General features: G+C 35.5%; 1 protein-coding gene across 4 annotated transcripts in view; it reads right to left on the bottom strand.

The window, feature by feature from the left end:
• Positions 1–16450, bottom strand: part of LOC109612096 (protein TANC2-like) — a 252459-nt gene that overhangs the window by 53926 nt on the left and 182083 nt on the right. For all 4 annotated transcript variants that reach the window (XM_059131231.1, XM_059131232.1, XM_059131233.1 and 1 more), the window contains one exon: positions 11451–11599. In XM_059131231.1, coding sequence (XP_058987214.1) covers positions 11451–11599 — 149 coding nt within the window. The remainder of the gene's footprint in view (positions 1–11450; positions 11600–16450) is intronic.

Raw genomic sequence — 16450 nt, 5'->3', positions numbered from 1 at the left:
CCAGAATTAAAAAAAATGCAGGTGGCCACAAAATTTTCCTGCTCTTAAAATTTTTTGGACTTTGGCCCAAGGTCCTCTAGTTCCACGAAATGAGACTTATTCTTCAAAAACTCTCTAATCCATCCAAGACTTTGTTGATTCCTTTGTTGATTCCTACGTAATTGAAGTTTCTTTATGTCAAAAATCTTATGTCAAATACAGGATTTATTTACACACCATCTCTGATCGGCCGCGGCAATTTGTGGCACCCAACTAGTCTCAGTTTTAACCTTAAACAAACGACCACATAAAGATTTATTTTTAATTTAAAGAAACACCAAAAACAAAACCAAAAGAAAAATAATAAAAAAACGTCAAAGTTTGAAAAAAAAAAACATTCCATCTAATTAGCGTCAATTCAACAACAAGTTGCAATTGAATCCCCATTGGGGCCGAAAACTCTCCTCTTGGTGTTGTGTTGTAAATGAACACCGAATGAACAAGAGATTGCCATTGGAAAAACGGCAGGCAAGCCAAGCACCCAACTGAAGAACACCACATGCTGCACCATCGGAGGCAACAACTCAGTTTCATTAGCAACAATTGGTGGGTCGTACAAACGATTGATCGTTCGTTGATTCGTTGGTCTGGTGTGTTGTCGTCCACCAGCAGCAGTGACAAACCACTAAAAACATAAAAATGATTTAGTATGTGGTACTTACCACGGTGACATTATAAGGTGCCACTGCCACAGCTCTCCACAATCCACAGCCAAGAACAAACAATTGCTGCTGGAAACGGAAAACCAACGAACCGCAAAACAAAACAAAAAATTAATCACATATATTACGATCGATTTCGGGGGGCTACCTTAGTTTCGTATTCCAAACATATATTTTCATTACAAAACCATGAAATAATACATTAATTGACAACTTTGACCATGTTTTGTTGTAATCGATGGCTTATTGTGTGCAATTTAATCGATAGATCGAGATAATATCTGGGTTGGTTGGCAGGTTGGTAGCAGCGGGCACAGCTCACTTTAGTGGAAGCTGACAAATTTTTTCCACAAAAGTGAAAAAAACCCCAATCATAATCAGAGTCTAGCGAAAATGAATTGGTGTCAAAAGGAATTATTTTGTATTTGCTCCAAATTGTGGATATGTGTGTGGGAAGTATGAACATAAGTTTGGAATGGGTGATACATTATTCTTACAACCGAAAATCAAAGTAGGATTTAATGCAAATTAATTAGTGCAGTATCCCAACTTTTAATGCTCGAAATTAAACTGAATTTATACTGCGTCAAAGAAATTTCATATGGCAACGCTGTCGAAAATCAATCAGCTGCTTACAAATTGTTTACGTTTGTGAAAATCAAAATGGCTGACACACCAGACAACAAAACAAAAAAGGATGTATTTTCATTGTTTTTACCTAAAAATTAAAATAAAATATAAATAAATTTATTTCCAGATTGTCTTCCTCGGTAGAGACTTTGAGATATTATTAGATTTGTTGGCCACCAAGAGTTCCCTAACTAATTATTGCATCTTAATCACTACAATTTTCTTTATCCCTAACTCAGATAATGCCATGGCCCAAGTATAAGATCTCCCTTCCAAGCTAACTTACTAGCAAATTTAATCTCAAAATCCATTATTCTGAATGAAATCACACAGCAAAAGATAAACAAATAACAAAAAAAAAGTAACCAAATTTTGACATTTAGTCTGGTTTTTGAAATTTGCATGAACACCTTAATTCTGTGCCACGGCTAACGCTCTCTAACTCAGCTGGGGCTACTTAAATCGCCAAAAGACCCTTAACTTATCAGGATGTCCTAGAACACCAAAAGTTTGCGGAGTTCCAATTATCCGTAGATCAGCTGATTGACATCTGTACTTTTATGGATTGTTATTGTTATTTTTTCAAGGATAGCTTACGTAAACAGAATCTCGGATTAAGTACCGTTATGTTTTGTATATATTCACGATAATTATGAAAAATAAAACAAAGAAAATACAAAAAGCCTCGACTGGATTTATCACTTCCAAAAAATAAATTAAAGTGCTTTTAATTTTTAAGCTAGTCTTATGGACTAAATTTGAACTAGGGAACCCTTGCTTGAAGTAGGGATTGTTAAGTGAGTAAAATAAAGACCTTTCACAAAGAAAACAAGGTAGATGCATCAACGCTTGGGAACATTGATATGTCAAAAATTTTAAAATGGTTTATGAAAAAATAAGTGGATTTTTAAATGTTTTGTATACGACGAAATCAGAGGTTATTATATAATGCATTTTTCAACAATTTTTAAAAATTTTAATAATTTTTCATTCAACATTTTCAATTCCAAAATCGGTTTGACAGTTCATTGTCCCAGCAGTTGTGTCGATGCGACTACCTGTATTCTTCTATCATGAGACGAACTGTGGTTTCATTAAACGATGTATGATTTAATGTGAACTACCCTATTGACCATAAGTTGATAATATATCATTTAGTGTGAACTTCCTTAATATCGATTACCTGAAGATCAGCTGTGTAATATCTGCAGTTTTAAGGATTGTTATTTTTTAAGGATTGCCTAAGTCATGGTAGAAGAATACAGGTAGATGTATCAACACTCGCGAACATTGATGTGTCAAAATGTTGAAAACTATCTCCAAAAATAACTGAAATTTAAAAGATTTTCTTATACGTTGACGTTCAGAGTTTGACATATGATTTTCAACAAATTTCACTAATTTAAATAATTTTTCATTAAAAAATCCAACAATGTTTTGACAGCTTATTGTCCCTGCTGCTGTGTTGATGCGCCTACATGTCTCATTTTAATATGGGTTTAAATAACTTTCAAAGCCTTATGTTATTCAGCTCAATTTGATCTAAGAAACCCTAGCTAAGGTTAGGGAACACTAAGTGAGTAAAACAACCTGGTTTTTTATTAAGCTGGGGAAGCTTATGCCAGGATGGGGGTCTTAGGTATGTTAGGTAATTGCTGTTATACTTGGATGAACTTTGGACAATGTAGCCGAAAGTTGGAGAGTTGAAAAGCATCCGGCAAACAAGTGATCATTAGGGAAGCTCGACGTTTTAGGAATGTAGGCGGACGTATGTTTGTTTTCAAATATGGTAAGTAAAGAATTGTGCCAATGATGAACATTTTAAACTTTAGGTTTGGCACTGAACTGAATTTGGTCTAGAGAACCCTTGATTAAAATAGGGATCGCTAAGTGAGTAAAACAATCTTTACTGACGAAGAAAAGCGTAGATAAACACTTAATTTTATTTAAAATTAGATAACCTCAGATGGGGTTGGATGTTGAAAAGCTTCTTACGAGATCGAAACTTGTGGACCTTTGATTGAAATAGGGAACACTAAGTAAGTAAAACACCCTTCACTGAAAAAGAAAAACGTAGATAAAAATTGAATTCCCATTGAAATTAGATAATCTTAGATGGGTTAAGAAGTTAAGAAGCTTCTTACGAGATCGAATTTGACGAGACCGAAACTTATGGAATGTCACACGTGTCCTTCAGATCACTTGAATTTTGTCAGTGAACTATGGTTTTTTTGATGCCAGTGTCTTTAAAGGAGCTCTAGTTTTTAAGTTGAACTGAGAAATCTTAACTCTCCTCGCCTCGCAAATTTAATTTTAAAGTTTACTTCATGGCTCACTTCTTACGATTCCAGATGTCTTGTCACAGGTGAGGATTCCGACTTCAATTCTTTTCTTTTTTCCTGCTTTGTTCCTGGAAGCAATTAATAAAAATGTCCATAGTTGGAAACTATGGATGACAAAAGAGGAAATCCATGGTTTACCTATCCAGATTAAACCAAATCAGATGTGTGACACAATAAAAAAAACAACAACTCGGACATGACAATAAAACTTGTCTGTCACTTTTGTTTTGGAATCCGTACCACAAAACAAGGCAACCTAATAACTCCACCTATTATTACTGGCATTCTTGTTTAGCTATCCCGGGCGAGCTCATTGACTTTGTTGCAACAAACGGCGACATAATTAAAATGCAATTTAACTTAATAGAGTAAACATTAATTGTGCGCATGCGTACACGCGCTCCACAAACATGAGCGCATGCGATCATTTAGATGGAGAGTGGAAGAGATCCGTAGCGGTAAGGAGGCAAGAAAACAAAATAAATTACAATTTTACAAAAAAAAAAGAGAAACGGCTAACAGACACGACAGACACCAACAACACCAAGAGAAAAAAACACACAACAACAAATATGACTATTTAAGCTGATCTATTACACTTCGAATGGTGAGTGACATTTTGAAGTACAAGAGACGGGCAACAAAGATTGAATTTGATCGCCAACAACAACGACAACAACAACAACATCATGACGTATAGTCTGTCCATGTGCGATCGTTTTGTTGCCATTTCAGGCTTAATTTCCAAAGACGACAACAACGAAGACGGCGGCGGCGACGACGACTACGATCGTTGTAATGCCAATTGTGGAATGGCATGACTGTTCTTGGATGAGGAACCAAGAAAACAAACACCAACCAACAACAGCACACGGATGCCAACACTGACGATATTTTGCCGTTTAAAATGCCTTTTGAGTTACCAAGAGATCTGTTTGGAGAGCCATCAGCCACAGCCGCTACGTTTGCTGAAATAGTTTCCGAGGCAAAGCCAAAAGCAGTCAAAAGATTTGTTTGCTTTTCTTAAGAGCAGAGAGATGGTGGTGGTGGTGGCGTTTAAAGTGAAATTTCATGTCACGTGTCAAATCATTCACTTGCTGACAGACAGATGGAGATGGAGGGATAGTGACAGAGAGACAGACAGAGAAAAACAAACAATTAACCAAAAAAATGCGAATTTTTTCGGCTTCAATTTACAAATCTGAGCAAGCAACTAATCCCCAATAATTTACCTCGTCTTGAAGAGTTTATGGGTATTGCGATCTGACTTCTTTGTCCATCAGCTTATCTATCAAATGGAGTGCTGTGCTGTCAAAGAGCTTAACTTGATTCTCAATTCTTTTTTGAAAACAAGAAACGTAAAATACTTAATAAAATAGACTGAAGTTTGGCAAGTTACTCCAAATTATTTTTTGAAGACTTTTTTCAAATTATTTGGTACCATTTCGGGGAATGTTTCGTACTTTATTGACAAATTTTTACTCGAGCACCGTTTCCGTACACTCGACGAAAACTTGCCACCAAAATGAAAACTGCTTGTCCAAATATAAATCACGGGAATGAGAAAAATAAGAGTTGCAAATGATTGCAAGAAAAAAATTGTCCAGCAAGAATTTGCAAACTCTCAGTTTCCTTCGGGAACCGCTCTCTTTTGCAGAATTTTTGATGAGTGCAGTAGTAATTTTCAACAATTTTTACAAATTTGGAAGGAGTTCATCAATTCCCTTCTTTTTTCAGGGGCCAAATCACCGCAGTCGAAATCGAGTACTTCGGCATCGTAATGTAGTTTACGCAGATCAACGCAGTCGTTATCGAATAGTTTCTACACGAAGTTGTAAACGATAGGTAGCATGGCCCGATCAAGGCCCATTTATTAGGTCGTGTAAAGGGCGAATTGCCTAATAACAGCTGATTTACTCATTCGAACTGTCAAACTTTATTTTGAAGCGAAAAATATTTCGCCTTCGTTTTTCTTCTTTTTGTGGCGAGTTGCAAACAAACATAAACACAGCACCATTTTTTTATTTCCCAAAAGCAATAATTGTATTTTTTAATGTTTATTTATTTTTATTTTATTATTCATTAGATATTTTAAACCTACATCACTCCGTGGAAAAGGGTATTATGTGCATTTGTTTGTAAAATTTTAAAATCGAATCAGAATCAGTTAACAAGGGCCGGGCAATCGAATGGTGCCGACTTAAATATGCAAATTGTTGGTGTCAATAACATAGGCCTGTTTTACAGGATGTACAACGTAAGGGCCAACATATCTGGCTTTGTATTGACCTGGAAAATGAGTAGACCACACGGAGAAATGTAAATCCCTTCTGTGCCTGCAAAAGTTTTGGTTACTCTTTTCGAATTCAGCAATTAGTCGTTGGATAATGCTGTTGGCTTTGAGTTGACATTGACATTGAGTTGATGGCCAAAAGCAGGGAGGCAATGAGAACCTTCCATGGTTTTGGTTTCTTCGGAATTTAAATCAGCACATACTGTTGTAGAACAAAGAAATATCTCACATTTATTTTGTACGAATGTTATAAGCATTGCTCTTTTTTGTAGCCCATTACACGTTCCTTAGCTTCAGTTTGTCATATTTTGCAGCGAATTCCAGATATAAACAAATGTATTTTGACAGAATGCGTGAAATCAGCTGGGCTAATCGGACGACCTAATAATTGGGCCACGGGCCCGATTACAAGGTCTTCCTTCGAGCGAATTAATCTATAAACAGCTGTTATTTTTATCAGATGAAAGATTTTTATCAGATGCTTGAGGCGAGAATAAAAATTTTCGCCTTGACAGATGAATTCTGTAGCGAATATTTTTGTTATCAAAGGTTTGACCACTGGATTGGAAAATGTATGTAAAACAGCTCTGCTCTAGGAATCTGTTCTTCAATTTATATATATTTTTTTAAATTGAATACAAAACTTAAACCCCGTCATTATTAAGACAAGATATTGGTGAACGAAGGAAGGCATTTTAATGTTGAGCCGTGCTGGTGCTGTCCTCAGCTCGGGCACCCAACAAAACAACCACCAGGTTGAAACTACCGCTGAAATCCTATTAAAACTGGTCAGAAATCCTGCACACAAACTTATCAGGTTAATTTAGGTGAATGCGGTCCTTGGTGATGGATGTCTTGATCAAAATCAAGAATAAAATGTATCCCCTCATTGGCTTTTCCGTCGCTGATGTCGTGAGGGTATTTGTTGTTCATTTGCCACGAATATTGCTTTTACACTCTGGGTTCATTCCTGAGGTTACGTATCCATATCGGAAGTCGTTTTCATAATTGTCTATAATCTATTTTCACAATATTAATAAAAATCGCTCATAATCCCTCATCTCAAATTCGAAGTATTTCCTATGTCTTTCAGTGGCGGTCGGTATTCTGGGACAGCGATAGGCAGTAATCTATATTTGTATCCGAATTTTACCACATGCTACTTGTTGAAGTGGTTCGATCATACCTGTAATGTGAGTGTAAGTTTCAAGAATAAATTAATCCCACATTGACTTTCCATCGCTGATGTCGTGAGGGTATTTGTGGTTCATGTGCCACGAACATTGCTGGTATACTCTGGGTTCATTCCTGTGGTGACGTTTCCATATCGAAAGTCGTTTCCATAATTGTCTGTACTCTATTTTCACAATATTAATAAAAATCTCTCATAATCCCTCATCTCAAATTCGAAGTATTACTTATGTCCTTCAGTGGTGGTCGATATTCTGGGATAGCGATTGGCAATAATCTATATTTGTTTCCGAATTTTACCACATGCTACATGTTGAAGTGATTCGAACATACCTGTGATGTGGATGTAAGCTGCAAGAATAAATTAATCCCACATTGATTTTCCGTCGCTGATGTCGTGAGGGTATTTGTGGTTCATGTGGTGACGTATCCATATCGGAAGTCGTTTCCATAATCGTAAAAATCAGTGCAATATAAATAAAAACCCTCATCTCAAATTCGAAGTATTACTTATGTCTTCAGTGGTGGTCGGTATTCTGGGACAGCGATAGGTAATAATCTATATTTGTTTCCGAATTTTACCACATGCTACATGTTGAAGTGGTTCGAACATACCTGTGATTTGGGTGTAAACTTCACTTGACAAAATGTACTCCATTCTCTCTCATTTATTCATCCTTGGGCCGAAAAAAAAATTAACTTTTCCCTGGTAACACTTTTTTTTCAAATCTTGCAAATAACCATGGTAGAAGAATACAGGTAGATGTTTTTTCAAATATACGTAGATTTTCAACAATTTTTACAAATATAAATAATTTTTTATTCAAAAATTTCAATTCCAAAATTGGTTTGACAGTTCACTGTCCCAGCAGCTGTGTCGGCGCGTTTACCTATATTCTTCTACCATGCAAATAACCAAGAGAACACTACATTTACACTAATGCATCCATAATGGACACTTGTTGATCTAGAGAAACCTTGACGATCTAACGAAGCCTGGAAATAACTTGCTTGACACTTGTTGATCTAGTGAACCCTTGCCAATACAATAAAGCCTGAAGAACGATTAGAAAACTGGGGCCAAGAACAATCTGTCAATTAAATTTGAATTCGCTGCACACAAAAAAAAAATAACAAAACAGATTTTTAATGTTATACGCAATGAGAATTGTATATTCTTTAAAATAATAACAAATTTTTCCTTTTTAAAATTTTTGCAATTTGCAATTTTTTCTTTTTCTCTTAACAACAAATTTAAAATGCCCAAAAAATACTTTCGCAATTGTTTGCAGCGAATTCAAATTTAATTGACAGATCGTTTTGGCCTCAGTTTTCTAATCGTTTTTTTTCAGACTTCATTATATTGACAAGGGTTTACTAGATCAACAAGTGTCGAGCAAGTAATTTCCAGGCTAGATCGTCAAGGGTTCACTAGATCAACAAGTGTCCATTATGGACACATTGGTGCAGATGTAGGGTTCTCTAGGTTATTTGTTTTTTTTTTCCTTTCCAAATATATATAAAATAATTTCCCAAGCTAAAACTATCCCAAATCCCATTATGTAAAAAAAAACTTTTGGATGCCGAAAGCAAAAGAGAACCTCCATTAATTGCCTGTGTTTGTATGTCGTCTGACAGTGTGTTGAGTTTTGGTTGGCAATTAAAGAAGTTTTTTATGAAGCAATACAAATTTATTGTAAACAAAAATTTAAAACAGTTACAGATATTGTGTTTTTCTGGTGTTGTTGTTGTTTTGTTATTGTATTTTGAAGGAAGTGAATGTAGCCTGCTTTTCTGGCCAGGGTAGCAGTAGTAAACGCTGTTGCAGCAGCAGCCGCTGACAATAATGCCGCTATTATGGTTGTTTGTTGCCATTGCCATTTCAATAACAACAAAAACAACAACCGGCAACCAACCGATTGACACTATTGCCCCAATTCTGCAGCAAAACAAACAGAATCATAAAAGCAATTGTCGAAACGATCCGGCAAGAGCTTCTCAGATGGAATTGAATGGTGAAGCGACACGAACAGTAAACATAACAAAATGTTTATGGTCAAGAGGAACGGAAAACAGGATTAGCAATGATGAGAGTTGTCGTGCGGGAGAAGAGAGGAAGAGAAACGAATATGTGGAGCCAATGACTGGAGAAATAAATGGATCACAGACATCTTTGCCTGGTTTATCATTTATGTAATTTTAGGAAAAAGAAGAAGAATAGTGAAAGAGTTGCCTGAGGAAATAGGGATCGCTAGGTCTGGGTTGAACCCAGGGTTTACTTATGATGAAATAATACATAAAACCGTATCGAATCAGTTGCCGGTACAATGACTGTCAAACCAATTTTGGAATTCAAAATTTTGAGTGAAAAATTATTCAAAGTTGTAATTAAAAAAAAAAAAAAAAATAAGTCATAAAAAACGTCGAAAGACGTCGTATAAAACCATACAAATCCATATATTTTTCAATTTTTTGCGTCGTAGTGGCCGAAAAATGACTCATGAGTTGAACATATCGCCAAATTCCATTCGGCAAATATTAAAAAATAAGCTCGGGGTAAAGCCATTGAAATTCCAAAAAGTGCAAGAACTTTCACCGCAACTGAAAGAAAATAGACTCAAAAGAGCTAAAAAGTTGCTTCGCTCGGCCGAAAGTTGTGAACTGGCGAATTTGGTTTTCTCCGATGAGAAATCATTCGTTGTCCAGCAGTTTGTAAATAAACCAATTTATCGTGTTTACTTGCCAAAGAGGTCAGCTGAAAATGTGCACTTTCGTTTGTCCATCAGAATTTAAGCGCCGGCCATGGTTATGGTGTGGGCCGCCATAACAGCCGATTGTCTCTCTCCGCTCGTTTTAATCGACCGTGTCATAAGAATAAATGCCGAATATTATCGCGAAAATATTCTGGAGGGTGTATTAATGCCTTAGGCACCCATACATTTTGGCCGCAGACCTTGGACATTTCAACAGGTCTCAGCACCATTGCTCTCAGCAAGCGCCACTCAAGAATGGCTACAAAATGAGGTTCCTCACTTCATTTCCAGCGCACAATGGCCACCAAAATCTCCGGATACCAATCCGTTAGACTATTGTACCTGGAGTATTTTGTAATGCAAGGTTGGCACTTAAAAACACCAAAGTGTCGTTCACCTCAAGCAAGCGCTCCGCCGGGAATGGGTCAAAAAACCACAGAGCAATATTCGGGTAGCGTGTGACGGTTTCATTGGCCGTTTGAAGGCCATAATTCCTGTCAAAGGTGACCAATTCGAACAAATCTAAAGGTATTCTAGAATTTGATGCTATTTCCGACATTTTTTGCTTTTATTCAGTAAAAAAATTAAAAAAAATGTTAAAATTATGGTGTTTGACTTTGTTGCAGTTGTTTTTTTATCTCACCCTGCTGTCACCTTTATTATCTATATGAATTTCCGTGTATATGTCAAATTTGCCATTTTACATATGACTCATAATTCTTGCGATCACACACTTGCATATGGTTTTTATTTCTTTTTTGTTACATTGTGATTATATTATTATTTCCTAAAAATATAATAATTTATGGTCGACTTTTTACCGCAAATTGAATTTTACATATTTTTACACAACAAAAAAATAATACTTTTGAATAAATTATATATTTTCGGTGAAAATAGGGCTCGCTGTGATCGAAAAAGTACACATGTACTTTACTCATGTATTTCACAACTAAAATTCTGTCCATGTGTCACACGGTAATTGTGACACAATTATTGGCTGACAGGAGCTTAAGCGTCCTGTATCCTCCCACCATGGGTTTTTGAAATGTAATTTTATAAATTTAAAAAATAAATAAAAATTGCAACTCTTGATAATTGCCATATCTTTTTTCATACACATTTAAAATTCGAAAATTGTCAAGATTTTGAAAATCCAAGCTTACACAAATTAAGCATTCACTTCATTTGTTATTTTTCCCATACAAAACTTTTTGAGATATTTGTGTAAAAAAATATTTGTTACAAAAATGTTACAAAAAAAATCTCAAAAATAATAAACAAGGAAAATAAAAACAAAACATTTGCAACATAAACTGAATAGAATGCATTCATATCACCCCAGCTAGCAAAAAAAAAAATTCCTCACATGTGTAAGCCTTTATAGCTTGGAGGATACACTCCGACATGCTTCAATTCACTTCACTTGGCGTCTTTGTGCCTGGCTCTAGTTCAAATGTTGCCACATTCTCACTCAGTTTCTCTTATTTTGATGTTGGTAATTTGAAAATAATAAAAAAAAAAAATACACAACACTCACCTGCATATAACGAGCTATGGCTGCGGCATTTGCACGTTGCACTTGTGATCTTAACTGCGGCTGTGGCGAGCCCAGAGGGCTAACAATTGTCGATGTTGAACCGCCAATGCCCGTATCATAGCCTTGAGCATTGCTGCTGCAATCGACATCTGAAATGTAACAAAAGATAAAAAAAACGCATGAAATAAAAATTACAGAAAAAAATAATGAAACAAAACAATTGTGATAAATCAAATAAGAAGAGACGGGACCGAAACATACGAGGTAAGAAAATATGTAAAAAAAATTAATTTTTTAAAAATATTTTTAAAAATCGTCGTATTATTTTGATAGAGTTATCGAAAATCGCAAATGGAACCCAAGATGGCGACGGAGCAACAATAGTCTAAAGCGTAAAAGGAAGCCAACTGAATTGCATCAAGAAATATAAGTACTCTGCAGAGGCTTGGAAAAAATTTACCCAAGTTTAAAAGCTGAAAGGTCCTGGCCAAAAATTAATGGTGTATAAGAAGTTGATGAATTTCTGCGGAGAAGGGAAAATTTTTGTCCTCAGCGTAAAAGGAAGCCAACCGAATAACATCAAGAAATATAAGTACTCTACAGAGGTTTGGAAAAAATTTGCGTAAGTTTAATAGCTGAAAGTACCTATCCAGAAAGTAATGCTGTATAAGAAGTTGATGAATTTCTGCAGAGAAGGGAACATTTTTGTCCTCAGCGTAAAGGGAAGCCAACTGATTTACATCAAGATATATGGGTACTCTGCAGAGGCTTGGAAAAATGTGCTGAAAGGTCCTGGCCAAAAAGTAATGCTGTATAAGAAGTTGATGAATTTCTGCGGAGAAGGGAACATTTTTGTCCTCAGCGTAAAAGGAAGCTAACGGAATTACATCAAGAAATATAAGTACTTTGCAGAGGCTTCGGAAAATGAATTTTAAGATACCGGAGAATATCTAAACCAATTGCAAGATATTATAGAGAATGTCGGAAAAGAATAGCAAGAAGTTTTGAGAATTTTATCATTTGAGTACTCTACAGAGGCTTGGGAAAAATAAGCCAAAGATTAAAAGCCGAAATGGTCTGTCCAGCAAGTAATGCTGTATAAAAAGTTGATGAATTTCAAGACAGCGGAGAATGAAGCATGGAAGCATAACAAAACAAATTTCAAGATATTTTAGAGATGAAGGAAATTAATATTCCTGGCATGTACATATCGAAAAGTGTTCTGGTATACAATGGGTTAAGGAAATTCCCAAATAGAATAATTAAATGCGTCCCAAGTTGGACGGCGTAGCAAAAAGTCCAAGAGAAAAGCTTGCCCAATCATAGTGCGATCCATCAAGTAATGGTCCGGGCGATTGCAGAGTGTCTGAACTGCCTTAATGTCAACACAAGACCGGCCACCATAAACGTCCTAACGGACAGTAATATCGCTATAAAAGCTTTAAATTCGAAAGCATTAAATTCAAAAACCATGTTGGAACGTATAAATTCAATCAACAACTATTCCCAGGTCATTTTGGGAATTAGAGGTAACGAGATAGCGAACTCTCTCGCCAAAACAGACAGGGATTTAGCAGCAGTAAACAATTAGACAATCCAATACCGCAAAATGCGTCACGTCTACAGTTAAAGACAAGAAACGCCCATATATCCCTATGGAACAATGTGAAGGCTTAGGGAAAACCACAAATATCCTATGGAGCGACCTCAATAAGATAAAAACGAAGAACCTTCGATTTTTATGCAAGACAGAGATTAGTGAGATAACATGGATCCGTATGGGTCACCTGAGCCTACAGGCTTATCTGTATAAGATAAGTTGTGTAGATAACAGCATATGCAGGGCATGCGGGGAACGATAATAAAACTTTGGAGCATTATCTCTGTCAATGCTTAGCATTTGCAAATATCAGATCCCAAAACTTAGGGGAACGACTCCATACCAGACCTAATTCAGATCATGGTAAATTAAATAAAATAGTTAAGGAATTTTTTAGGGGGCAACTGAATTTCAATTATTATCCAATACCGGTAAATGCGTCACGTCTAAAATTCAAGACGTTGGCAAAAAACAGAGCAATGAGAAAGCGTAGGGAAAACCACAAAAATCCTACGTTCGGACATCTTTCAACAACCATTTTAAGCTTAGGCTTAAGTCCACCAGGACATGTGACGATCGTTTTCGCCCCTCTTTTCAGCCTAACCTAACCTTGATGAAATAAATTCAAAATTTGCAGAAGTTTATACTTAGAAGAATTCGAAGTGCAAAAAGATGGCTTCAATGCCTCTGAAATGAGATATAGCGACCAGAAATATTACAAGAAGGTCAAGGAAAGACCACAACGATGAGAATTGCTCTACGATTGGTGGAAATCAGTGCAAGAAACAACAAGTAAAAAACAGCTAAGTTCCACCATCCGGAGGGAATTTCAAAATTTAAAAAAAAAATCCGTCGAAAAATACCGTTTAAATGAAAACATTTATATGGGGACTCTTCGAAGACGTGGTGCTGGATAAGCTAATTTTTATGATAATTACTACAATTCTGAACTTCAAATACGAAATTTGACGCAATTCCGGTGAATAATGTCACAAAAATCCTGAAAATACCGAATATTTTGGAGTAACGTATGTATATATGGTGTTAACGCTATTCTAAAACGTAGACCCATATAGAAAGTTCTCTTTCAGGAAGTAAAGTACTCAGAAGGAACTCCTTGTGTGGATTTTCAGACTATTCCGTTGAAAAATGCGGCTAAAATCATTAAAATACCGAATATAGGGGGTCATCATTGTATGGGGGCTATATGATATCGTGGACCTATATAGACAGTTATCTTCCAGGGGGTAAAGTACTCACAAAAAACTCCTTGTGTAGAATTTCAGGCAATTCCATTAAAAAATGTGGCTAAAATCATCAAAATTCCGAATATCGGATGGTACAGTTATATGAGGGAAATATACGATATCGTGGACCTATATAGACAATTCTCTTTCAGGAGGTTAGGTACACAGAAGGAACTGCTTGTGTGGATTTTCAGACTATTTCAGACAAAATTCCGAGTATCGGGAGGTACAGTTGTATGAGGAACATGCGATATCGTGGACCTATATAGACAAATCTCTTTCTCTTAAGTACTCAAAAGGAACTCCTTGTTTGGATTTTCAGACTATTCTATTGAAAAATGTCATTAAAAGCACCAAAGTATTGAATATCGGTATAGCCCATCTTCGAAATTGACCTGCCTGCAGACAAAAGACAGATCGGTGCACAATTTTAGCTTCCCATCTTTATTCGTTTTGACTCTAGCGTGATTACAACAGCTTGACGACCGGACAAGGCTAAATCGTCTTAGAATTTTACACTGATCAAGAATATATATACATTGTTGGGTCTAAAATAATGAGTTACAAACGGAATGACAAAGTTAATATACCCTCCTTTCCAAGGTGGAGCTTAAAAAAAATATCAAGGTGGTTGAGTTTTTTTAAAAATATTTTTTTACAATTTTTTTTTTTTGTTGGAGAACTTAAAAAATATTTTTAAAAATATCCACATGCGTTGGGGACCATCAAAAATATTTTTCAAAAAATAAATTTTAAATTTTTTTAAGGATTTTTAAAGATTTCATATTTGTTGCTGTTCGATTGGAATTTTTTTAAATCTTTAACATTTTCTTTGGAATTTTCCAAGTGTTCAGTTTTTCATTTATTGCCTCATTCCTCGTTTTTTCGCACTTTGCATGACATTTGTGGCCAATTAGTTATTATTGGTAACATTTTACATTTACATCATAGATGCCCAATGTAATAGTGTTGGTGAGAGCGACAAAATAACACTGGAAGAAAAGATTTTTCTATTCATTTTATTTAGTCGTCAACGGGATAGCGACGAAAGCATATGTGTGGCGGGTGTTGTCATTTTTTTTCTTTTTCTATGAAATGTAAAATTAATGAATATACATGTTTTAGTAATACTCTTGATAAATGCATTTATTTAAGTAGTTTCAAAATGTTTTTTTAAATTATATTTCTTATTTTTTTTAATGTCTTATAACATATAAAACATTGCATATCATCAAAAGCATTTTGTATCATAAAATACTTTTCAAATGACATCATTGACATATGGAGGGCTCACTGCTATACCGAACCAAGTCATGAAAAATAAAAAATGCCGAAACTAGTGCCAATGTCCCCGCATATGGCAACTCTGTTTACTCTGTAAAGCACAATGTCAAAAAGTGTTTCGTTCCAAAGATAACGTTAAAAAACCTAAGTCCACGACTGTCATTTTCGTTTTTATTCAAAGCAAAAATGAACCAAGTCAGTGTGTTTCACTTTGAATCAGCGTATATATAGATATCAGCAATGATTCAATGTCGATTTAGTGATGTCCATCCGTCTGTCTGTCCATCTGTGAAAATCACTCTAGCTTCCGAGGCGTTTGTAGTAGGTTGATAAAATTTACTCAGATGTGTGTTTGGTCTACAGGGCTTTTGGTATTGGAAATGATCGGTATTTTGATGACTTTAATGACATTATTCACCAATTTTTTTCATATTTCGTATTCGGTATTATGATGTTTTTGCGATATTATTTACCGGATTTTTTCAAGTTTCCTATTTGAATATTGTAATGGACTATGACAAAACTTGGCTGTGCAGGTCCACATTTTCGTATATACCCCCATATTACGATAACTCTCTATATTCGGTATTTTTATGATTTTTAAAAGTATTTTTTAATATCCAAATCCTTTCCAAATGGTAGAGGGTATTCAAAGCTCGGCCCGACCGAACTTTCTGCTTTTTTATTTGATATACTTTTTCCTAATACACATTAAATATTAGTATGGGCACAATTACAAGAAAATCGTACATTATTCCATATTCATCTCATGTTTCCGGTTGAGAGAAATATTTAGATATAGCAAGTTGTAAAGAATCATCGACTTGTTTCGCAAGTTATGACAGATAAAGGCATTGAAAATTGTGACC

The sequence above is a fragment of the Musca domestica genome, unplaced genomic scaffold (genome assembly GCF_030504385.1).
Source record: "Musca domestica strain aabys unplaced genomic scaffold, Musca_domestica.polishedcontigs.V.1.1 83, whole genome shotgun sequence".
Classification (NCBI taxonomy): domain Eukaryota; kingdom Metazoa; phylum Arthropoda; class Insecta; order Diptera; family Muscidae; genus Musca; species Musca domestica.
This window is presented reverse-complemented; position numbering and strand designations above follow the sequence as displayed.